This window comes from Choloepus didactylus, chromosome 8 (genome assembly GCF_015220235.1).
Source record: "Choloepus didactylus isolate mChoDid1 chromosome 8, mChoDid1.pri, whole genome shotgun sequence".
Taxonomy (NCBI): domain Eukaryota; kingdom Metazoa; phylum Chordata; class Mammalia; order Pilosa; family Megalonychidae; genus Choloepus; species Choloepus didactylus.
Genome location: NC_051314.1, coordinates 62442865 through 62467122, shown reverse-complemented (window position 1 = coordinate 62467122; position 24258 = coordinate 62442865). Strand labels below are relative to the sequence as shown.

Here is a 24258-nt window from a genome sequence, read left to right as displayed (position 1 = left end):
AGACAAACAGAAGAATGTACTTCTGCTTCTTCTGAAACTGTGCTCTATTACTTGCAGACTTCAGCATCTGCTTTTTTTTGTTTGTTTTTTCTCTTTCTGATTGTATGACTCACAGAGTCGTTAAGGAACCACCCATGAGGGCCCCATTCCCTTGGGTAATTAAGGCTCCACCTGAGTTATGACCCACAGCCTATGTACTGAGTGACAAGGACATAAGAGCTCCACACAACTTGAGCAGCCCTGTCTTGCTGTGCGGTTTGGCTTCACCTTGTTCTGGTCTTGATGGACCCAGAGGCTGGGACATAAGGTGCTTAAAATGGAAAAAAGAAAACACTTGCGCAAGCTTGGACAATCCCTCCTAACCAAGGCTGGGGCGGAATTAGGCAGAGGGAAGACACTCAGTGCAAGTGCAGAGATCCTTTAATCCTTTTTAGCCTAGGCCCCAACCAGCCCATTGTTTCTTTAACATCCTGCATTTGATGGAACCATAACTACTGCCTCTGGCCAAGGGAATACAGATATTTGCCAAATGTATAATTTTTTAAAATAGCTGCATATGTGAGGGGAATGGTGATCTCTTTCTTCACTTCCTCTCTTTGTCCTCTCCTTTCTTCCTTGGTTTTCAAAGATTAAAGAAACAAAAACACAAAAAACTTCCCCAACATACTGCTGTTCCAGTCTATCTCAGCTGCCAGTCAAAGCCAACCAACAGAAGTTGGCCATAATTCAAGAGGAAAAAAATACCTTTTCTGACACAATTTGACATATGTTGGGTGTTTTAGGAAGACCGTGGTTGCTTGTCTAATTTCCTAAGACTTCCTGAGCTCATTTTTTTTTTTCATTTTTCATAATTTTCTTCCAATGGGCAAAATGTTGTCTTTTTGTGCTTGTCCCACCAAACATACTCCACTAGTGGAGCGATTGTGGTCAGTAAGTGTTTAAATAAATATACAGGAAAAGAGCTTTCCAAGGTTTTTAAAAGAGAACACAGATATTGGTAGGAAATGGAAGACAGGCCTATCAAGTCCATGGTCCCCAAGCTTTGTACCACGGTGCCCTGGGATGCCACAGAAAACCCACAGGGATGCCTTGGGATATTTTAAATGTTTAAAAACACAGCAGTTTCCGTGCCTAGCGCAACCATGGCTCGTGGTCCAAAGAAGCATTTGAAGCGTGTAGCAGCTCCAAAGCATTGGATGCTGGACAAACTGACTGGTGTGTTTGCTCCTCGTCCATCCACTGGTCCCCATAAGCTGAGAGAATGTCTCCCTCTCATCATCTTCTTAAGGAACAGACTTAAGTATGCCCTGACAGGAGATGAAGTAAAGAAAATCTGTATGCAGCGGTTCATAAAGATTGATGGCAAGGTCCGAACTGATATAACTTATCCTGCTGGTTTTATGGATGTCATCAGCATTGACAAGACTGGAGAGAATTTCCGTCTGGTTTATGATACCAAGGGTCGCTTTGCTGTTCATCATATTACACCTGAGGAGGCCAAGTACAAGTTGTGCAAAGTGAGGAAGATCTTTGTAGGCACAAAAGGAATCCCTCATCTGGTGACCCATGATGCCCGTACCATCCGCTACCCTGATCCCCTCATCAAGGTGAATGACACCATTCAAATTGATTTGGAGACGGGCAAGATTACCGATTTCATAAAGTTCGATACTGGTAATCTGTGTATGGTGACTGGAGGTGCTAATCTGGGAAGAATTGGTGTGATCACCAACAGAGAGAGGCATCCTGGCTCTTTTGATGTGGTTCATGTGAAAGATGCCAATGGCAACAGCTTTGCCACCCGGCTTTCCAACATTTTTGTTATTGGCAAAGGCAACAAGCCATGGATTTCTCTTCCCCGAGGAAAAGGTATCCGCCTCACAATTGCTGAAGAGAGAGACAAGAGACTGGCTGCCAAACAGAGCAGTGGGTGAAATGATCTTTAGGTGAAATGGATGGAGAACTCTTTGTGGTTAATAATAAAGCATGATTAATTGCCTTCTGGGTGATTATTAACAAAAAAAAAAACAAAAAAAAACACAGCAATACTTGACATCTGTTAGATGCCATGCAAACTATTACCTTGCATAGTTCACAATAGCAGCACTGGATTGTGCTACATTCCTTTCAATGACCTTGACAATGTTGAATTTTACCTGAACACCGTGGTCCTGGAAAACAGCTTAGATTAAGAAATCCCCCACCCATCGTGTTATTGCCCAAGGTGGTCTTAACTTCTCCTTAGCTTGACTAAACTTTAGACAGGCTTCTCCTTGACTCTAGCCCCTGGCCCTTACAGAATCCAGATAGCACATGTTCTACCTGACCTTAATAGTAGACTCAGGGGATAACATCGTGTCATTGACAACCCCTCTTGCTTGACCTTCCCCTCTAGTCCTCTTCCATTAGCTCATCCCAGTTCTGAAAAACCCTCCTGCCCTCTGCTTCACAGGACTTGAGCCCTCTTTCTCTGCCCTATTGTGACAGCCTTCTGATCCTTCTCTCTATCACAATAGACTTCTGGTCTCTCTCTCACTTCTTTATTGCACATGGCTTATAAAGTCATCCTTGCCTATTTATCATTGTCCAGTGCAGTTTTACTCTTTGACATCATCATGTACTTATGAAGCTAGATTTGCCTTGCTTATTTCTCATTACTATGTGAAAAGCAATGTGGAACAGAGAATGGGGGTGGTCATATCCAATCTGATTCCAAGGTTTGAAAACTTACGCTGACAGGCATACACATCCCCTTAATAAGCCGCTGTGGTTATTTAAGAATGAAATAAAAATACCACTTTTCTTTCAATTAATGCATGCAATTTTTCCAAATGGCTCACTAAGTTGTTAGGACATAAATATTTATTAAGTTGTTTGGACTTAACTCTTAATAAATGGAAGTGTTAGGTATTTCTTTTGCCTAGGGACACTGAAAAAATTAACAAGACAATAAGGGTGCAATAAATGGAGAAAGTTTGAGAACATGTGTACCAAGTAATCTGATAAATAAATATGTATAAAAGCATGAGAAAATTTGAAGTATATGGAATAAAGCCTATATCAAAGATGAGTATGCAAGGTATTAGAAATCAAGGGGTATAGGGTCGTAGGGTAAAGAAATGCCAGCTAATGTTGAGGTGGCACCACTCTGTGGCAGGATCATGATGGAGTTAGCCATATATGGCACTCAGGCCGTCCTCACTTCTGCTCCACAATACTGGCAGGTGTCACTGACCCACCTAGTCTTACTTTTCCTGTTGAGTTTAAATATAGCCTCAGAATCCTTCTCAACTCAGCGCATCCAGCAGCCACTGATCCATCAGATTTGACACATAAGATAAAATTGACTTGCTCTTCCTGAGAGGGAGGAGGGACCACTGTAGTAGCTAAATGCCACCTCCAGAATTTGTCCAGAATCCTTCACCTGCCTTGATAGATATACTCTTTGCCCTATTTATCCCTGGTTTCTTAAAACCTCCTTAATTGGAAGCATATCAGCTTCTCCTCTCTGCCCAGCCCACCTACCCAGCCCTGACCAATTTCAGGACTCACTTTGCTTGTTTTGAGGTCAGCAGCCTCCTGGGACAGAGCTCCTGGCACCTGTGCACTGGCTTCTCCAGAGCGTTGAACAATGGGCCCACCCACCTCAAGCTACCTTGGGTTCCACCTGTCCCCAAGACTCTCCTTTACTACAGGTTTAGATTAGACATCAAGATGCTCAAATTTGGGGAAATTCACTAAACTAATCAAGTGCATCATAATGGGCTTGTATGCTGTGTTAAAGTGGAGGCATTTTATTCAGTAGACAACTGAAGGTTGCTAAGGTCTATATTTGAGGAGTATAACTTGGGTAGTAAGGTAATGGATAGATTGAAAAGGGAGAGTTCTTGTGAGAAAACACCTGATGTTTTAGCTTCCTGCAATCTTAATGAACAGCCAGCCACACAATGGGGCTCTTTGGCTGCAGAGCAGTCGAACTTAGCTATGCACTAGAGAACTTTAGCATTTACATCAAGAAACAACATATCCCACTCTACCCTGCATAGACAGATAATGCCTGTGTTTGATATTTCATTTCTGAGAATCACATTTCAAAATACACATTGACATCTTATAAAGTGTATTAAAAAGGTGGCTGGGACATAAAGGGCCTTGAAATCACATTGCCAGAAGTATAGTAAAAGAATTTAGGGCTTCCCAGCCTTAAAACCAGTTCTGGCGAGTTGAATTACTGATTTCAAATGTTGCACCAGATTGTTTCAATGTTACTTTTAGGGATAAATGTTGAAAACAATAATTCCATAATTATATATATGTTTTTTCACTATTAGAGAATTTGTGGTTTACAGAACAATCATGTATAAACTACAGGATTCTCACACCACACCCCACCACCAACACCTTGCATTGGTGTGCAACATTTGTTACATTTGATGACAGCACATTTTCATAATTGTACTATTGCTCAAAGTCCTTGGTTAACTACACTGTGTAGTGTAGTTCCATGGATTTTTAAAAAAGTTTTATTCTGGTACCACAAATACAATCTATCTTTTTCCCTTTGTAATCATATTCAGAGATATATATATATATATCTGTGCTGTTATTGCATTCCCAATGTTGTGCTACAATCACCACCAAAACATTTCCATCATTCCAAATAGGAACCATATATGTTTTAAGCCTTAACTTCCCATTCTCTATCCCCACCCTGTCCCCTAGTAATCCATATTCTAGATTCTGACTCTATGAGTTTGTTTATTCTAATTATTCAAATCAGTGAGATCATACAATATTTGTCCCATATTTCACTCAACATGATGTCTTTAAGGTTCATTCATGTTGTTGCTTGAATCAGGACTTCATTCCTTTTTGTGGCCAGATAATATTCCATTCTACGTATATAATATGTTTTATTTATCCATTCATCGGTTGATGGACACATGGGTTTCTTCCATCTTCACACAATTGTGAATAATGCTCCTATGATCACTGGTGTGAAAATAACTGTTCAAGTACCTGCTTTCAGTTTTTGGGGGTGTTTACCAGGCAGTGGAATTGCCAGATGATATGGTATTTCTATACTTAACTTTCTGAGGAACTGCCAAACTGTCTTCCACAGTGGCTGCACCATTTTACATTGCCATCAGCAACAAATGAGTGTCCCTATTTCTCTACATCCTTTACAACACTCGTTATTTTCCATTTTTATAATAGCAGACATTTTAATGGGTGTGAAAATGGTATTTCATTGTGATTTTGATTTACATCTCTTTGATGGCTAATGATGTTGAGCACATTTTCATGTGCTTTCTGGCCATTTGTTTGTCTTTGGAGTGCAAGTCTTTTGCCCATTTTTAGACTGGGTTGTTGGCCTTTTTGTTGTTAAGTTGAAGGATTTCTTCATATATTCTGGATGTAAAACCTTTATCAGATATGTAGTTTCCAAATATTTTTTCCCATTCTGTAGGTTGTTGTTTTACTGTCATGTTTAAAGTCCTTTGGTGCTCAAAAGTTTTTAATTTTCATGAGGGTCCCATTTATCTATGTTTTCTTTGGTTGCTTGTGCTTTGGGTGTAGTCTAAGAAATCATTGCCTAACATGAGGTCCTGAAGATACTTCCTTGTGTTTTCTTCTAGGAGTTTGATAGTTCTAGCTCTCATATTTAGGTCTTTGATCCATTTAGAGTTGAGTTTTGTATATGGTATGAGGTACGGGTCCTCCTTTTTTCTTGCAAATGGAGACCCAGTTTCTCCAGCACCATTTGTTGAAAAGACTATTCTTTCCCAAATGAGTGGTCTGAGAAAAAATGACTTATTCATAAATGTGAGGGTTGATTTCTGAGCTCTCAATTCTATTTCGTCTGTCAGTTTGTCTGTGTTCCAGAACCATGTTGTTTTGATTAATGTGGCTTTGTAATAAGTTTTAAGATTGGAACATGTGAACTTCCAACGTCATTCTTCTTTTTCAAGATGGCTTTAGCTATTTAGGGCCCCTTGCCCTTTCATATAAATATAAATTTGATGACTGGGTCTCATTTCTGCAAAGAAGCTTGTTGGAACTTTGAGATTGCACTGAATCTATTAATTGCTTTGGGTAGTATTGACATCTTAACAATCTTCAGTCTTCCAATAGATGAACACAGATACACTTCCGTTTATTTAGGTCTTCTTTAATTACTTTTAGCAATGTTTTATAGTTTTCTGTGTACAAGTCCTTTGACAACCTTGGTTACATTTATTCCTAGATATTTGATTCTTTTCATTGCTATTATGAATGGAATATTTTTTCTTTATTTCTTGTTCCAATTATTCATTGCTTGTGTATAGAAACACTACTGATTTTGGCATGTTGATCTTGTATTCAGTCACTTTGCTGAATTCATTTCAGGATTTTCTGTATACAGAATCCAATCATCTGCAAATAGGGAAAGTTTTACTTATTCCTTTCCAATTTGGATGCCTTTGACTTATTTTTTTTTAGTGCCTAATTGCTCTGGCAAGAACTTCCATTTGAACCTCATGCTGAGGAAGTTTCCTTCTATTCCTAGGGTCCTAAGTGTTTTTATCAAGAAGGTGTGCTGTCTTTTGTCAAAAGCCTTTTCTTCATTGATTGAGATGATCATGTGTTTTTTTTTCCCATCCATTCTGTTAATGTGTTGTATTGATTTCTTTATTTTGATCCATCCTTGCATACCAGGGATAAATCCACTTGATCTTAGTGTATAATTCTTTAAATGTGCTGTTGGATTTGGTTTGCTAGTATTTTTTTAGGATTTTTGCATCTATATTCATAAGGGATATTGGGATCTGTAGTTTTCTTGTGGTATCTTTATCTGGCTTTGGTATGAAGGTGATGTTGGCTTCATAGAATGAATTAGGGAGTGTTCCCTCCTCTTCCTTTTTTTTTGAAAGAGTTTGTGCAGAATTGAAGTTAAGTCTTCTTGGAATGTTTGGGAGAATTTCCCTGTGAAGCCATCTGTTCCTGGACTTTTCTTTGTTGGGAGGTTTTTGATTATTGATTCAGTCTCTTTACTAGTAGTTGGTTTGTTGAGATCTTCTACTTCTTTTTGAGACAATGTAGGTAGTTTGTGTGTTTCTAAGAATTTGTCCATTTCATCTAAGTTATCTAATTTATTGGCAAACAGTTGTTCATAGTATCCACTTACAGTCTTTTTTATTTCAGCAGGGTCGGTAGTAATGTCCATGTTTTCATTTCTGATTTTTGTTATTTGTATTCTCTCCCTTTTTTTCTTTGTCAGTCTAGCTAAAGGTTTGTTAATATTACTGATCTTTTCAAAGAACCAATTTTTGATTTTTTTGATTCTCTCTCTCTCTCTCTCTTTCTCTTTTCTATTTCATTTATTTCTGCTCTAACCTTTGTTATTTCCTTCCTTTTGCTTCCTTTGGGTTTAGTTTGCTCTTCTTCTAGGTCTTCCAGTTTGGAGGTTAGGTTCTCTGATTTGAAGTCTTTCTTCTTTTTTGTAAGGTAAGCATTTAGAGCTATACATTTCCCTCTCAGCACTGCCTTTGCTGCATCCCATAAGTTTTGGTATGTTGTATTTTCATTGTCACTTACCTTAAGATATTTTCTAATTTTGCTTCTGATTTCCCCTTTAATCCATTGGCTGTTTAAGAGTATGTTGTTTAATTTCCATATATTTATGAAATTCCCATTTCTCCTTCTGTTACTGACTTCTAGCTTCACTCCACTGTGGTCAGAGAATGCATTGTATGATTGCAGTATTTTTGAATTATTGAGACTTATTTTGTGTCCCAACATATGGTCTATCCTGGAGAATGACCTGGGTGCACTTGGCAAGAATGTGTATTCTGTTTTCATTGGGTGCAGTGTTCTATACATGTCTGTTAGGTCTTGTTGGTTTAGTGTATCATTTAAGTCCTGTACTTTGTTATTGATCTTCTGACTAGAAGTTCTATCCATTATTGAGAGTGTTGTGTTAGAGTCTCCTACTATTAATGTATAACTGTCAAATTCTCCCTTCAAATTTGTCAGTTATTTGCTTCATATATTTTGAGGCTCTGCTGTTAGGCTGTTAGGTGTGTGTGTGTGTGTGTGTGTATATATATATATTTCTTTCTTGTATGGTATATATTTTTTCCACCTTTTCACCCTCAGCCTACTTATAGCCGTGACTTTAGTGTACAACTCTTGCAGACAGCATATAGTTGGGTCATGCATTTTGTATCCATTATGCCAATCTTGCCTTTTGACTGGGGAATTTAATTCATTTATATTAAAAGTCACTACTGATAATATCAGTCTTTCTCCTGCTATTTTGATCTTTAGCCTTTGTAAGTCTTATACCTTTTTCATCCCTCACCTCCATTGAAGCCTATTTTTGTATTTATTTGTGTTCTTGTGTTGTACCATGTTGAGTGCCTTCTCATTTCTATCTGGATATATTTTTCATCTATTTTCCTTGTATTTATCATAGGATTAAAATTTAACATCCTAAATATGTAACAATTATATTTGGTTTGATACCAACTAACCTCAATAGCAAACACATATACTTTTGCCATACCCCTCTGTCCACTCACCAGTGTTTGTATTTGATACCATTTACATCTTTGTACATTGTATGTCCAAAAACCTAGATTTATCATTATTTTTTATGCAATTGCATTTTAGTGCCAGTAGGAAGTAAGAAGTGGAGTTACATAGCAAACAATACAATAGAATAGTACTGACATTTATAATTACCCAAACGGTTACCTTTACCATAGGCCTTTGTTTCTTTATACTGCTTCGAACCACCTTGCAGTGTCCTTTCCTTTCAGTCTGAAGAACAACCTTTAGCACTGTTTGTAGGGCAGGTCTAGTGGTGATGAACTTCCTCAGCTCTTGTTTATCTGAGAATGTCTTAATCTCTCCCTCATTTTTGAAACAGAGTCTTGCGGTATATAAAATTCTTGGCTGGCAGTTTTTTCCCTCAGCACTTTAAGTACTTCAACCCACTGCCTTCTTGCCTCTATGGTTTCTGATGAGAAATCAGCACTAAACCTTATTGGGACTTTACTTTTCTCTTGAAGCTTTCGGAACTCTCCTTGTCCTTTGCATCTGATAGTGTAATCAATATATGATTCATGTTTATTCTGTTTGGTGTCCTCTGAACTTTTTGGATGTGCATATTCACATCTTTTGCTAAGTTTGGGAAGTTCTCTGTCATTATTTCTTTGACTATTCCTTCTGCCCCTTTCTCTCTTCTCCTTCTGGGACTCCCATAACATGTATATTGGTGCACTTGATGGTATCCCATAGCTGTCTTGGGCTATTTTCATTTTTAATATTTAATTTTTCTTTCTGCTCTTCAGCCTGACTCATTTCAAGTGCATTGCCTTTAAGTTCATTGATTCTTTCTTCTGCCAGCTCATTCTGCTCTTGAAACCCTCTTGGGCATTTTTCATTTCAGTTATTGTTGTCTTCAACTCCAGAAGTTCTGTAGGTTCCTTTTTAAAATTTCTATCTCTTTACTTAGTGTTCTAGTTTGTTAACGCTGTGGAATGCAAAACACCAGAGATGGATTGGCTTTTATAAAAAGGGGGTTTATTTCGCTACACAGTTACAGTCTTAAGGCCATAAAGTGTCCAAGGTAACACATCAGTAATCGGGTACCTTCACTGGAGGATGGCCAATGGTGTCCAGAAAACCTCTGTTAGCTGGGAAGGCACGTGGCTGGCATCTGCTCCAAAGTTCTGGTTTCAAAATGGCTTTCTCCCAGGACGTTCCTCTCTAGCAAGCTTGCTCCTCTTCAAAACTTCACTCACAGCTGCACTGGGTTCCTTTTCTTTGAGTCAGCTCATTTATATGGCTCCACTGATCAAGGCCCACCCTGAATGGACAGGGCCACGCCTCCATGGGAATATCTCATCAGAGTCATCACGCACAGCTGGGTGGGGCACATTCCAAGCAGATCTAATCAGCACCAAAACGTCTGCCCCACCAGACTACATCAAAGATAATGGCGTTTGGGGGACACAATACATTCAAACTGGCACACTTAGAATCTCATATTATTCAATCATTATTTTCCTGATATCCTTTAATTATTTCTCTGTACTTTCCTTCATCTCCTTAAGCATTTTTAAGATCATTTTTTTAAAGACTATGTTTGGTATGTCCACATTCTCATTTTCTCCATTGGTATTTTTTCTGTTTTCATCCTCTTCCTTTGGATGGGCCATCATTTCCTGTTTGTTTGTCCTGGAATTTTTTTTTGCACACTGAATGTTTAATATTTTAAAATGTTAACTTTGGGATTTACTCCCTGGGATGTCTGTTTCATGGTTTTATAACCAGCTGGTGATAAGACAGAGATTTTCTTGAGCTCCAGCCCTCCTATCAAGAAGGTCTGCCCAAGGCTAATGCAGTGTGCAGGGTGTTCTGGTCTTACTGGGTCCCTTTCTTTTCCTGGGCCTCTGCTTGTTAGTTGTTTTGGAGTTTCCATGTTTGCAGGAGTTTGGTTGTCCCTCTGTTTCCCAGGGGACAAATCTCCCTCTCCCAGGTATCTGAAACCTGCAGGCCTTGTTCCAGACTCTCTGCTTCTATAGTTTTTTATATTTCTTTTGTTATCTCAGGCTGCTTTTGCCCTAAGGGCAAATTCTGGGAGGAGGTCACTCCAGGGAGGACTTTTCCAATTCCTTCTTTCCCAGCCAAACAGGACCAGTAACCCATAAAAGGGGTGCAGACTGGCTCCAAAATGCCCTGTGGAGGGGGTCAGAGGGCACCAAAAATTTCTCCTATGGCTTTCCAAAGCTGTGCTTTCCTGGCCTGCCCAGCAAATGCAGCCCTTCAGCTAACTTTCTCCCTCAGCTCTAAATCCACAGGCCTCCACCCCTGTCTGGGGAGAGTTAAAACAGTGGTTGCCTCTGCCTTTGTCCTGGGTGGATTGAAACAATAGCTGCCCTCAGAACCAGGACCCAGTGATCCGAATTCACTAATCAAAAGCCATGGGCACTTTGTCTAGTTTATGGATGGATGTGTAGAAAAGTAGGGGAAGCAAACAAACAGACAAAGGTACCCAGTGTTCTTTTTTACTTCAATTGCTCTTTTTCACTCTAATTATTATTCTTGTTATTTTTGTGTGTGTGCTAATGAAGGTGTCAGGGATTGATTTAGGTGATGAATGTACAACTATGTAATGGTACTGTAAACAATCGAAAGTACAATTTGTTTTGTATGACTGCGTGGTATGTGAATATATCTCAATAAAATGATGATTAAAAAAAAAAAAAAAAAAAAAAAAAGCCATGGGCAGTGATAGACTGTATATACCCCTGGTCTTAGGGAAGAGGATTTTTATTTCCCTTTCTGTCAGCAGCAGCTAGCCAAGAACTATACCCCACAGCAGGGTGCAGTGAGAGTGGGGGATGGGTGCTGGTAGCCATGGTGCAGAGAGAGCAATTTATAGTTCTTTACTGTAATTTATCAGCCTCTTCCTCCCGCTCTTCCGTGAATGCTGTACAGTGTGCATCTGACCCCTGGAGTTTCAAAATAATTGTTGCAGACAGTTCCTGCCTGTTTAATAGTTGTTTTGGTGAGAAGACTATGTCCCAGAGCTCCCTACTCCACTATCTTCCCCAGAAGTCTCCCATAATAATATATTTTTAATTACCCTGTGGTGGTTTGAAGCTGTATCTACCCCAGAAAAACTTGTTCTTAAATCTATTCCATTCCTGTGGGTGTGAACCTGTTGTAGGTAGAAAATTTTGATTAGGTTACTTTAGTAAAGTGTGGCCCACCTCAATCAAGGTGGGTTTTAATCCTATTATTGGAGTCTTTTATAAGCAGAATAAAATTCAGAGAGAGAAAAAGCCACGGGAAGCAAGGGAGCTAAACATCAATGGAACCCAGAAGAGAAGGGAGAGACCAGGAGATGCTGCCGTGTGCCTTGCCGTGTGACAAGCTAAGGACAAGAATTGCCGGCAGCCAGTCCCAGAACGACACGGTCTTCAGGGAGAAAGCATTGCCTTGGGGATGCCTTGATTTGGACTTTCTTTTAGCCTCAAACCAGGAGTGAATAAATTCCCATTGTTTAACCTGACCCATTTCATGGTATTTGCTTGAGCAGCTTAGGAAATTAAAACATACCTCAATTTTATTTTTGTTTCTCTGAGGCTGTTTAGTCATCTTTTTTAAAGAGTGAGAAACAAGGAAAAATGAGTTTCAATATTTTACATTTTTATATCAATTTATTACATCAGAGATGTAATTTAAAATATAGTGTAGATTAGGCTCTGCTCCTATTTTAGTTACTTGCTCATCAGGGTCCCAGCTTGAGAATCTAAGTTAAATTTACCTCGGAAGACAGAAATATCAGGGCATACTTGGAGGTCTGGTGGGGATTCTCTCCATGAGAAGATCATTCCATCCATGAGGAGAAGCAAGGAGGTTTCTGGGGGTAAAGAAGGCATGCAGAGAAAGGAGAGCTGAGGCCCACAAACTTGGGACAGGGATAGTGCTGCTCACCTGCTGTCTGGCTCTGCTCTGTTCCTCAGAACTGTGAGAAGGCCCTGAGGAGAGGGGAGGGTAAAAGCAAGAATAATTTCATTAGCATCTTTATAAGGCATTAAAAGAGAATGGCCACCCTACTTTGGTTCTTCTACATGGTTGGAGAAAGGGAAGGGATCTTTTTCCATTTTCGTTACTCCAATGAGGCATTAATTTGGGAACTGGGGATTCTTAGGGCAGTTTTCTGGTTCCTCAACAGAGGAACAGAAATGGTGGGGGAGAGGAGTCTTCAAACAACTAGACAGAGGAAGAAGGAAACGGAGACTTCACCTGGTATCAGGAGGTCTGTTTTTGCCAACGTAAGAGTGGAATTTGGTGCTGTGGCTGAGAGGATGATTTCCCAGCAAAGATGAAACTCTTAACTTGGGAAGAATTTGAGAAGAATTTGGATGCATGGGGACAGAACAAAGAAATATGGCTCTCGGACTGTAACTTTGACTGTTTTTATCCCCAGGCTGGTATGGCCAAGGGAAACAGGATTACCTTTGTAAATACATAGATAATAGGTCTGAAGAGCATAGAAACTGATTTGCACATCTTCCCATCTCTAAAGGTCCCAACCTAGCACAGTGCCTTGTGCATAATAGAGACCCACAAATGTTTGTTGATTTAAAATAGACTTCAGACAGTATTTTACAGAAAGTCATTTGTCCTTAAAACCAGTCCAACAGCAATAACAATCAAAGCTACTGTTTACCAAGCATCTGGGCACTTTATGCACAATGTCTCATTTTAATGCTTGGGCAACCCCACCAGGTGAGTGCCACCTCCATTTGACAAGGACAAAACGGAGGTCCTGAGAGCTGCTCAGCTGGGTGGTAAACGTGAGAATAGCAGTGACATAAGTCTTGTTCTCCTTTCTCTTCCTAGTGCTTTTTAATTTTCTAGATACTCCCTAAATAGCAGACTTGAATTGAAATGGGAAAACTTTCATGTATATCTGGCCAGAAAGAGCAAGTAGTCTCCACCACTCCTTTCAAGAATTAGGCTTTTCTGAGCCTTCTATAGTTGGCTAAATCCTGCATGGGAAAGGCCCACCAAATTGGACAAGCAGGAGAGCAAAATTCATGCCTGGTATAATAGAGGATAATTTCTGAGTAATAGTGGCTGCTCAGAATACTTGGTTCATTTACTGAGCACTGTCGGTATGTCAGGTGCTGTTTGAGGTACTGGAAATATGGCTGCCTGGTCTAGCTTGGGGTCCAGACCCTTAGCCTCTGTAGGCCTTCATTTTTGCAACTGTAATATAGGTTTTTAGGATTATTTGATGTATTTCTGGATCTTGGAAAAATCAATCTGACTTGAATGTTTCTCACCTATGGTTTCCTTACAATTTGGTGAACCATTGAGGCACCAACAAATATAGGGAATTTGAGGATTTTATTCATAATAGATACGTTTTAAAAATTCATTTATTTGTTTTAGCAAAAAATTGGAAAATGATGAAAAGGGAAAGAAACCATTAGTAACACCTGTAATCCCATCACTGTCAATGATCACCATGCCAATGTCTATTCATGCACATATATATTTTACAAAAGTGGAATAGTCTCGTAACTTGTTCCAGTTTATTAAAATAAAAAATAGCTTTTCCCTCCTTTGATTATAAACAGAATCTATGCACATTGTATGGAAACCAAAAAATACAGAAAGATACAAAGGAGAAAGAGTTCCTGTTTGTGTGAGAGTCTAAAAGGCCATTTCTGGAGGATTTCTATTTTGTGATGTTGAGGGAGGGGTGGGAGACAAATCAGGAAGAAGTCAGGAAATCTTTCAGGATGTGCGCAGAGTTGGAGACCTGGTTCAGGAAGGACTTCTTTTAGCTCAGGGTGCATGCATTGTCTCTGCTCCAAAAGGGTTAAAACCATCCTCAAAACAGAAATAGGAGCTCATGGGCAGTCTAGTAAGGACGCTGCTTATAAACAGGAAAAGTGGGAAAGTCTGCCTGGAGGGGAAGCCAATGAAAGGCTGAAAGGTTTCAGATAGTGATTTCTGACCAGAGTGTCTTTGCCAGGTATGCTCTAACAAATACCACAGACTGGTTGGCTTAAACAACAGGAATTTATTGTTTCACAGATTTGGAGGCTGGAAGTCCAATATCAAGGTACTGGAAGGATCATGCTTTCTCTGAAGTCTGTGGCATTCTGGTGGTGGCTTGCTGGCAACCCATAACTCTGTCTTTGCCTCCATCGCGTGGCCATCTGTTTCCTTTTGTCTGCTACTACTGTGTACTACTTATAAAGACTCCAGTCATGTTGGATTAAGGCCGACCCTGATTCAGTTTGGCTTCATCTTAATAGGATCTCCAAAGTTCTTATTTACAAGTGAGTTCACATCCACAAGTCTGGGGGTTGGGACTTGAATATGTCTTTGAGGGGGACATGATTCAATCCATAACACAGAGGTGTGTGACCAGCTCAGGACTGTACCATGGGGCAGAATCAGACCTCACCACCCTCTGGTGAAGATGCTGTAGGCCAGTGGTTCTCAAACTTGAATGTACTTTAGAACCACAGGGAGGGCTTGTTAAAGCACAGATTACTGGGCTCCACTCCAAGAGTTTCTCTTTCAGTAGGTTCTGGGTGGGCCAAAGAATCTGCGTTTGTGAAAATTTCCAGAGGATGCTGATGCTGCTGGTCCAAGACCATACTTTGAGAACCACTGAGTAGTCCAGAAAAGAAATTCAGTAATCACAGAAAATTCTAGAAAAGCCCAAGGAGGCAACTATTCAGGATGACTTGAAACTCATAAAAAGTATTTTTGGGAGCCTGAGAAATAGGAATCCTCTTCTCTTGGGGGATTCCTCCTCATACTGGTCGGTAGATCCTGAGAAAACAAAGAATTCCATCAGACTTAGATGTCCCTCAGGTGACAGCCTGAGTGGCTCAGCCTAGTCTCTCAACCAGACACACTGGGTGGACTGATGGGCGGGGCAAACCTAGGGTGTGCAATGGGCCAGCAAGAGTGGGAAGGAGCGGGACATGGGATTAAACTTCTCATACCGATTTGAGTTCAAAATAGACCAACAGACATACACATTTAAAATACTAACAAATCATCTAACAGAGAACAGACCCCTATAATCCAGTAATCCATTTACAGAAATCACCAAATGCTCAGACATAAAACAAATTCTCAGTCACTGCTGCCATCAATTGTGAGCAAATTATTGGCTATAAACAAATCAAAAACAAAAAACAAAACATAAAATTAGTAAAGAGAAAATTAAACTTAGAAAAAAAGGGAGTAAGCACAGTTCTATTGCCACTTTGGATTTACTTCTAGGAGTCAAGAAAAGATATGCATGTCTACAGAGAAGAATTATTTCCACTGCTGTTAGTTTTCTTTAATTTACAGAGTTGTACAATAGCCTACTCAGATAATTCCTGGAGGCTCCAGCATTCCATTGAAAGGATAGCCACTAGTTTCTTTTGCTTATTTCAAAGTAGTAAATGTCTCCTTGCAGTCTTATTGACTTAGTCTTTCAACAATAATACTTTCTTGCAAAATGAGAGGATAATATAGTAGTGGTTAAGTGTGCAGACACCTGGACCTAAAACTGTAGTCCTTGGGCAAGTGACTAATCCAGGGACCTGAAGTCTATGGTCTGAGGGCCAAATCCATTCCACAACTTTTTTGTACAACTCCCAAGCTAAGAAGGGTTTTTGTATTTTTAAATGATAGCAAACAAACAAACAAACAAACAAAAACATGTCTTGTGACACATGAAAATTAAATTCAAATTTCAGTGTCTTTTAAAAAAAGCTTTGTAGAAATCAGGCATTTGATGCAGAAGGACTACAGAATGTTCAACAGGATTGATTGTATAGTTCCAGAAACGGACAGCACAATACTGGATGATGGTAGCACAATATTGTAAGTACACTGAACAAAGATGTCTGTGAGTAAAGCTTAAAGAGGAGGGCTAGGGGCATGTATGATACCAGAAGGAAAAATAGGTGATAAAGACCAGGATTGTATAACTTGGTGAAACCTAGAGTGGTCAAGGATTATGACTAAATGTATGTGGGAGAACAAATGAATGTCAGCCTTGCAAGGTGTTGAAAAAGGGATGGTATTGGGGAAAAAATATAATCAAAGCAAACTGGAGTCTATGGTTAGCAGTACATTATAATATGCTTCCATTAAATGTAACAAAGGTAATATACCAAAGCTAAATGTGTATGAGAGGGAGAATATAAGGGAGGGGTATGGGGTTCTTGGTAGTGGTGGTGTTGTCTGACATTATATTGTTTTGTATGGTATTTTAATTAAAAAAAAATTTTTTTATTACTCTTTAAAATTCTTTTTGGAGTAATGATTATGTTCAGGTGCTGATTGTGGTGATGAATGCACAACTACATGATGATACTGTGAACAATTGTACATTGTGGATGATTTGTATTGTATGTGAATGTATCTCTATAAAATTGCCAGGAAAAATATAAACAGGGATACAAATGCTGGAGAAAACATGGAGAGAAGGATGTACCAGTTTACTGTTGGTGGGGAAGTAGAATGGTGTAGCCTATCTGGAGGTGGTTCCACAAGAAGCTAAGTATGTGAGTGCCATGACATCCTGCAGCCTCATTATGTGATATGTACTTGGGAGATCTGAGAGCTAAGGGACATGAATGGACATTGGCACACTGGTGTTTATGGTGGCAGTATTCACGATTTGCAATGGATGGGAGTGGCCTAAGGGTACATCATCTGATGAACAGAATGGTGGGCTGTGGTGTATGCGTACAATGGAATATTGAGCAGTTGCAAGAAGGAATGAAGCTGTGAGACGCGCAAGTAGGTGAATGGATCTTGAGGACAACATTTTGAGTGAAGTACACCAGAAACAAAAAGATAAACCTTATAATGCTTCACTAATATGGACTAACTACAGTGTATAAACTCTGAGAATTGAAGCTTAGAGCACAGCTTATCAGGGGAACGCTATTGTAATGGTTCCTAGACTGTAAGCTCTTAGAGCACTCACATCTGTTCCTGAGTTGTAATGGTTATCTCCAAATTCTGAGATGCTGAGCTCTTTGTGTATAACCTGGTCAGTGTCTGTAACTTTGGGTATCTGTGTGACACCTGAGACTCAGAACTAGAGCTCAGCAGCTATGAATGTCAGTATTGCCTCATACGTCAACTGTTAATAAAAAGCTGAAAAAAAATTCAGACTTTAATTAGAGTTATGAATGGAGAGGATCTGATTAGGACTAAGGCAAATCAGGCCAAAAGGTAAAGGACGATACTGTATTTTAAAACTTTAATTTCTGTGTGAGACCAGGGGAAGAGAGGTTTATTTGGTGTAGGATCTATATTTTCTGCACCACACTAAATAATTTAACTTGAACAGTCAGTTAAATATATTCAAACACCATAATTACATGGAACTTTGATTAGGAAGTGAGATCTGGTATGTTTGTACATGTTAGTGTGAAATCCCAATACATCCCAAAGTAATTTTGGCAGGAAATAGAAATATATTTGCAGGCCCCCCCTGAGGAACTGGGGAAAAATGCAGGATTGTTGGACTTCCCTACCTGGGTTATTACTGATAGTCTCACAAACTTTGAGGACTAACAATTTAGTAGGCAGAGCCCTCAATCTTGGGGCTTGCCCTTATGAAGCTTGTTACTGCAGAGGAGAGGCTAAGCCTATTTATAATTGTGCCCAAGAGTCTTGCCCAGAGAACCTCTTTGTGCTCAGATGTGGTCTCTCTTTCTAAGCCCACTCAGCAGGTGAACTCATTGCCTTTCCCTCTATGTGGGACCTGACCCGCAGGGGTGTAAATTTCCCTGGAAATGCGGGACATGACTCCTGGGTATAAGCCTGGACCCAATATATTGTGGGATTGAGAACATCTTCTTGACCAAAAGGGGGAAGCAAAATGAAACAAAATAAAGTTTCAGTGGCTGAGCGATTACAAATGGAGTTGAGAGGTCACTCTGGAGGGCATTCTTATGCTCTATATAGATATCCATTTGTAGTTTTTAGTGTATTGGGATAGCTAAAAGGAAATAAATACCAGAAATTGTCAAACTGCAATCTGGTAGCCTTGATTCTTGAAGGTGATTGTATAACTGTGTAGCTTACATGGTGTGACTGTGTAATTGTGAAGATCTTGTGGCTCATACTCCCTTTATCCAGTGTATGGATAGATGAGTAGAAAAATGGGGACAAAAACTAAATGAAAAATAGGGTGGGATGAGGGGATGGAATGTTTTAGGTTTTCTTTTTTACTTTTGTTTTTATTTCTTTTGGAATAAGAAAAATGTTCAAAAATTAATTCTGGTGATGAATGCCCAACTATATGATGGTGCTGTGAAAAATTGATTGTACACTATGGGTGATTGTAGGGTATGTGAATATATCTAAAAAAAAACTGTATTTAAAAAAAAAAGCTTTCTTGAACACTTCCATGATCATTTGTTTACCTGTTGCCTATGGATGCTTTCGTATTTACACAAGGAGGATTGAGTAGTTGTCACAAGAGACCATATGGCCCCGAGAACTAAAATATCTAGTTCTTTCCAGAAAAAGTTTGTCAAACTTGTTAACCCTTGTAGTTCCTGTACTAAACCTTTCTAAGTGTTGATTTCCTCATCTGTAAAATGTGGATAATAATAGCACTTACATCATAGAATTGTGATGAAAATTAACTGAGCTAATGCGTGGAAAGCACTCATAGTGCCTGGCATACAGTAAACTCTCAATAAGACTTAGCTCTTCAGAGTCTGTCCCTAAAATTGTTTACACCAATGCTGGGTGATAATGCTTCCTTTCTTTTGGGGTCACTAAGTTAGATGATGCAAGCATGGAACAAATATAGGTTGCATCTGTTGCACCCATTCTGTGACAGGTGCTTTTGTGAGTTGTTTGCATTTATCATCTCATTTAATCTTTACAACCACCCTATAAAGCAGGTATCATTATTATTGTCCCCTTTTACAGATGAGGAAACTGAGACTCAGAGTAGAAAAGTAAATTTTCTGGGTAAGTGGTGGAGCCAGATTCAAGCCTAAGCAGTCTGGCTGAAAAGCCACCAGCTTATACTGCCGCCCACATGGAGGACACCACTTCTTGAAGAGAGAAGGGGACCAGTTCACCTAAGGGACAGACCCAAGAGAGAGAGGAAAGAAAGAGAATCCTACCAAGTTCTCTACCTCTGTTGATGGGTCACCTCTACCCCATTTTGGTTTGTTTTATTTGACGTATGTTGATTTGAGTAAGTTTTCTGCCACCAAAGAGAGAAATATACTGAGGAAAATAAAAGATGACTTAGACATTTACCAACAGCCCACAAGGCAGTAGGGAAGATATGTAAACAAACAAGCAAAAAGTCACCAAGTGCTAACAGCAAACATAAAGGCAAGTTTTAAATGTTGTGGGCATATGAATGGAGAGGGTTCAACACAGTGTTAATTTGGGAAATCGTGTGCCTTCCATGCGGCAGGCACTCTGCTGGCTGCCCTTTGATCATTTTCTTTATATTCCAAGCAGGATGAAAGAACTTGCCTCCTCCAATACCTAGGTCTTTTACTTGTGCCTCTTCAGTGTTGGCTGTAGGGTTGTGAGATCTGGGTAGGTTCATCTGTGATGTGGCATTTCTTACTTATAATTTAATTATGATTGCACTATGCCAATAACACTGTAGTGAGGCCCACAAATAGGCTAGGGAAAGCGCTTGTTAAAATATAAAAATGCAATTTAAAAACCCATGAATGTCTTTCCACTAGTTGAATTATATGCTTGCTTACACTTTAAGCACTGGCTTATTAAAAGGGGCCCTCCAATTACAACTCTCTTTCACAATGCAGGTAGCTCTTTAGCTACAATTATTTGTTGTTGCAAAATTGCACATACAAATAATTGCACTCACAATTGTCTAATTGTAAGCAGAAAATGAAGGACAAGTAGTTAATTATTTCTCAGATGTCTGGTGTTGCTTATCATTACTTGGTGATAGCAAAAGAGACTGCACAGGTGCTTTTCACCTATGGACGGTGAGGGCCTAATGACCCAGTCCAGAGGGTGTGGTTTCCAAGAGCCCTTCTTAGCTCTGCAAGAATGTGCTTTTCATAGAAGAGACTTTTATCTTCTCTGTCAACCTTTCTTGTAGTACTAGCTTACCTACATTCTATGTCTTGCTCCTTTATCTGTTCAGATTTCTGCAAGAATCATCTTGTCAATTGTTAGTATGTGTATGTGCTTTTAATTTTACTCCATTTTCAATTACTTTCTTCATTTCTCTCTCCTAATTTTTCTTGGATGGAATAAGACTGGAACATTTTCCCTTTTTTTATGGGAGAGGTAAGCATGGAAGAGAAATATGGCTCTCTAGATAAAACTGTATGTTCAAATTAGGAAGAAAAAGTGCAAAATCTCTAATAATAGGGAGATGAATCATATTGGGGGGGGGGGGGGTTAGTGGTCTGAAAAACATGTGCATTCCTGTAGCAGAGTTCATGCAAGGAGTTTTATTTTTGTGGTGATATCACTATTACTCACCCACATGGCTGTATGGGAAAATAGAGAGCATGCATAAATAACAATAAAGCAAGCATTCTAATTTGAGCACTTTGTTTTCTTAAGAGAATAATCATTGGCTGAAAGAAATAGAAGCAGCTCTGAATGAAGTAATTTAGCATATAAATGGAACAATTGAGATTAGAATTCTGAATTATCACCTCTGGATCTACAGTATTACCTCTTTCCCGACCCACTCATTTCCATCAGCACCAAGATGTGCCAACTCCCCACCTTCATGATAAACAATATCCTTCTTTTGAGATTCTCTTAGGATTTCTTCTGTAGATAGTCAGATTCCTGTAACTAATTTTCCTTGCTTCTTCTCACAAATGTATCTTTCTCTTTCAGTTGTAACGAAATCAAAGTGTTTGGGGAAGAAAACCCTTACAATTAAATATATTTCAGTTATGTTTTTCTCACACAGAGCCATTTTACTGCTTACTCTTTTGTGTCTAAGTTCAGCAAAATGTCTATTCCTTTGATATAGCTCCATTACATCTTGTGATATATAAGTTCCATTGAACCAGTTTTACCGATATTGGAAGGTTAAGTAACTTGATTAGGGCAATATAATTTGATAGAAGAGTCACTACTGGAATTAGGAGTTACTCACAGAACCTACCCTACCTTTTGAGGAAATATTACAGAATATAATATAGTTGCCTTTACTGAATGTATCAGTGTTCTTGCAAAGCAGGAAGAGATTTATTAAAGGAGCATTAGATAGCTCACAGATTCTCCAGGGTAGACACAGAACTAGGCTTTGATGCTATATAGAAACAATGAGGCCAGGAAAAAAACAGTCAGAAAAATGCCCCAAAACACCAAACAATCTTTCTAGTTGGACACCGTTGCAGCTGTCTTCAGCCATTCAGCATTTATGATGCTAGGAATCAGATACAGGGACCCTCCAACAACTTCACCAGAAGAACTAGATGCCTCACCAGTTTACTCACAGAAAATCTGATTTCCCTGGGGGGGTGTGGCTGCCTCCTGTGGGCCATTTCCACACCCAAATCTGTTTGAATAAATCTGATTTGTTGAAACTGGATTCCTTGCCTGTTTCTAGCTGCGAAAGAGTCAGAGAAATGCATTTTATCCCTTTTCATCCTCTATCTGTAGCATGAGTTGGCAAACATTTTCTGTGAAAGACCAGATCGTAAATATTTTTGCATCCATAGGAAAATGTCTCTATCACAACCACTCAAAAGCAGCCATATACAATATATATGAGAATGAGTATTGCTGTATTTAACAAATTATTTTTTATGGACAATGAAATTTGACTTTCATAAAATCTCCATGTGTTATGAATTAGTATTCTCCTCTTGATTTTTTCCCCCAACCATTTAAAAACGTGGTAACCATTCCGAGGTGATGGGCCATACAAAAATAGGCAGTGGGCTGAATTTGGCCTTTGGGCCACAGTTTGCAAACCACTGCTCTATAGCTTAGGAAGACAAGATAGACAGGGGCTAGAATAAGTGTGGAGTGAATCAACTTACAGTATCTGCCACAATGGATGAAGTAATATGTTCCCTACTAGTCAGCCATGTTTATTTGCTGTTCTACAAATCCAGTTCATCTGCATGGACTGCAAGGAGGTCTTCAATTTATCTTCCCTCGAAGTTTCTCTACATTCTTACCATTATCCTCTTCCCTTTCACCTCAGATAAGGTATTTCTTTGTAAGGCTGGCCCCCATGTCCTTCTCTTTAGATTCCATCTCCCCTCCATCCTTCTGGGTATTTGCTCCATTAATCATTCCTTCCTCTCTACTGGTTTCTTTCTCTCAGCAAATCTGTCCATGTCTTCTCTAACATAAAAGAACTTTCTTTCAAGCTTGCATCCCACTCAAGCTACTATTTTATCTCTCTCATTCCCTACATGAAAAAGAGTAGTTTCTACTAAAGTTAGTAAGCTAAAGTAAAGAGACTAGTGTCTACCCACTCTTCCTTAATTTACTGGACTCTGACTTCCTGCCAAATTGAAACTTCCTTTTAAAGGTATTTCCTGACGCTGAATGAATCCAACAGCCTCTTAAAAGTACTCTGCCTTATTTGACCTTTCTACCGCATGAGGTGTGTTGTGTTCCTTCTTAGTCTCCTTTCCAGAACACTTTTTATATCCATCTGCATTTATTGAGCACTTGCTACTTGACGGGTACTGTGCTAGGTGCTGGGAACACTTTCTCTATCCTCCCTGCACCTCTGGACTTTCTTTCCAAGGATCCCCTCAGTCTCTTTTATTCTTGCTCTGTATTACTTCATGCATAATTTAGCCACTGTGGTGGTTTGAAGCTGAATGTACCCCAGAAAAACATGTTCTTAAATGTAATCCTTTCCTGTGGGTGTGAAGCCATTGAAAGTAGAACCTTTTGATGAGGTTACTTCAGGTAAGGTGTGACCCACCTCAATCAGGATAGATCTTAATCCTATTACTGGAGGCCTTTGGAAGAGAATGAAATTCAGACCAAGAGAGAAGCTGAAATCAATGAAATCCAGAAGAGAAGAGAGAGACCAGCAGATGCCACCATGTGCCTTGCCATGTGGCAGAGAAGCCAAGGATCGCTGGTAGATGGTCTTTAGGAAGGAAGCATCACCTTGATGATGCCTTGATTTGGACATTTTCTCAGCCTCAAAACTGTAAGCCAATAAATTCCCATTGTTCAAGCCAAACCACTTCATGGTATTTGCTTTAAACAGCCTAGGAAATGAAAACTGTCCCTCCTTTGGCCCATACTGAAGGTTTATTTAGAGCTTACTCTATGTCAAGCCAGTTCTAAGTCCTTTACATGGATTAACTCATTTTGCCAACAATTCCATGAAGAAGGTGCTATTAAATATCCCCACTTTGCAGATGAGGGAACTGAGGTACAGAGAAACAGTCCAAAGTTTGACAGCTAGTAGATGACCAGTCTGGGACTCAAACCAGGCAGTCTGACCACAGGGCTTGCCCTCTTGAAATGCTCTTGCCTCTCCCTCAGCTTCAACTGTCAGCTTCCTGCTGACTGCCAAGTCTATGATTCCAGTTTTGACACATCCCTTAGAGAGGTCCTCTCTAACATTTGTGGGTTCTGGGCAAAAGAACAAAATGGAGGCTCATGTTCCAAATGTCTCAAACTAAGTTATAGATGAAGCTATCAACTGTTAAATAAAATACATTCTTATTGGCCTGCCTTGACAAATAT

At 39.5% G+C, this 24258-nt stretch overlaps 1 protein-coding gene across 2 annotated transcripts; it reads left to right on the top strand.

The window, feature by feature from the left end:
- The first annotated feature begins 1128 nt into the window (after positions 1-1128).
- On the top strand, positions 1129-2009 carry LOC119542376 (40S ribosomal protein S4, X isoform-like). Of its 2 annotated transcripts, XM_037847083.1 has the most exons (2): positions 1129-1674; positions 1833-2009. In XM_037847083.1, the coding sequence occupies exons 1-2, from the start codon at positions 1143-1145 to the stop codon at positions 1889-1891; spliced, it is 591 nt and encodes a 196-aa protein (XP_037703011.1). In that variant the 5' UTR covers positions 1129-1142; the 3' UTR covers positions 1892-2009. The 2 variants fall into 2 exon arrangements, with proteins under 2 accessions (XP_037703011.1, XP_037703010.1); XM_037847082.1 differs by having other exon boundaries at positions 1129-2009.
- The last annotated feature ends 22249 nt before the right edge of the window (positions 2010-24258 follow it).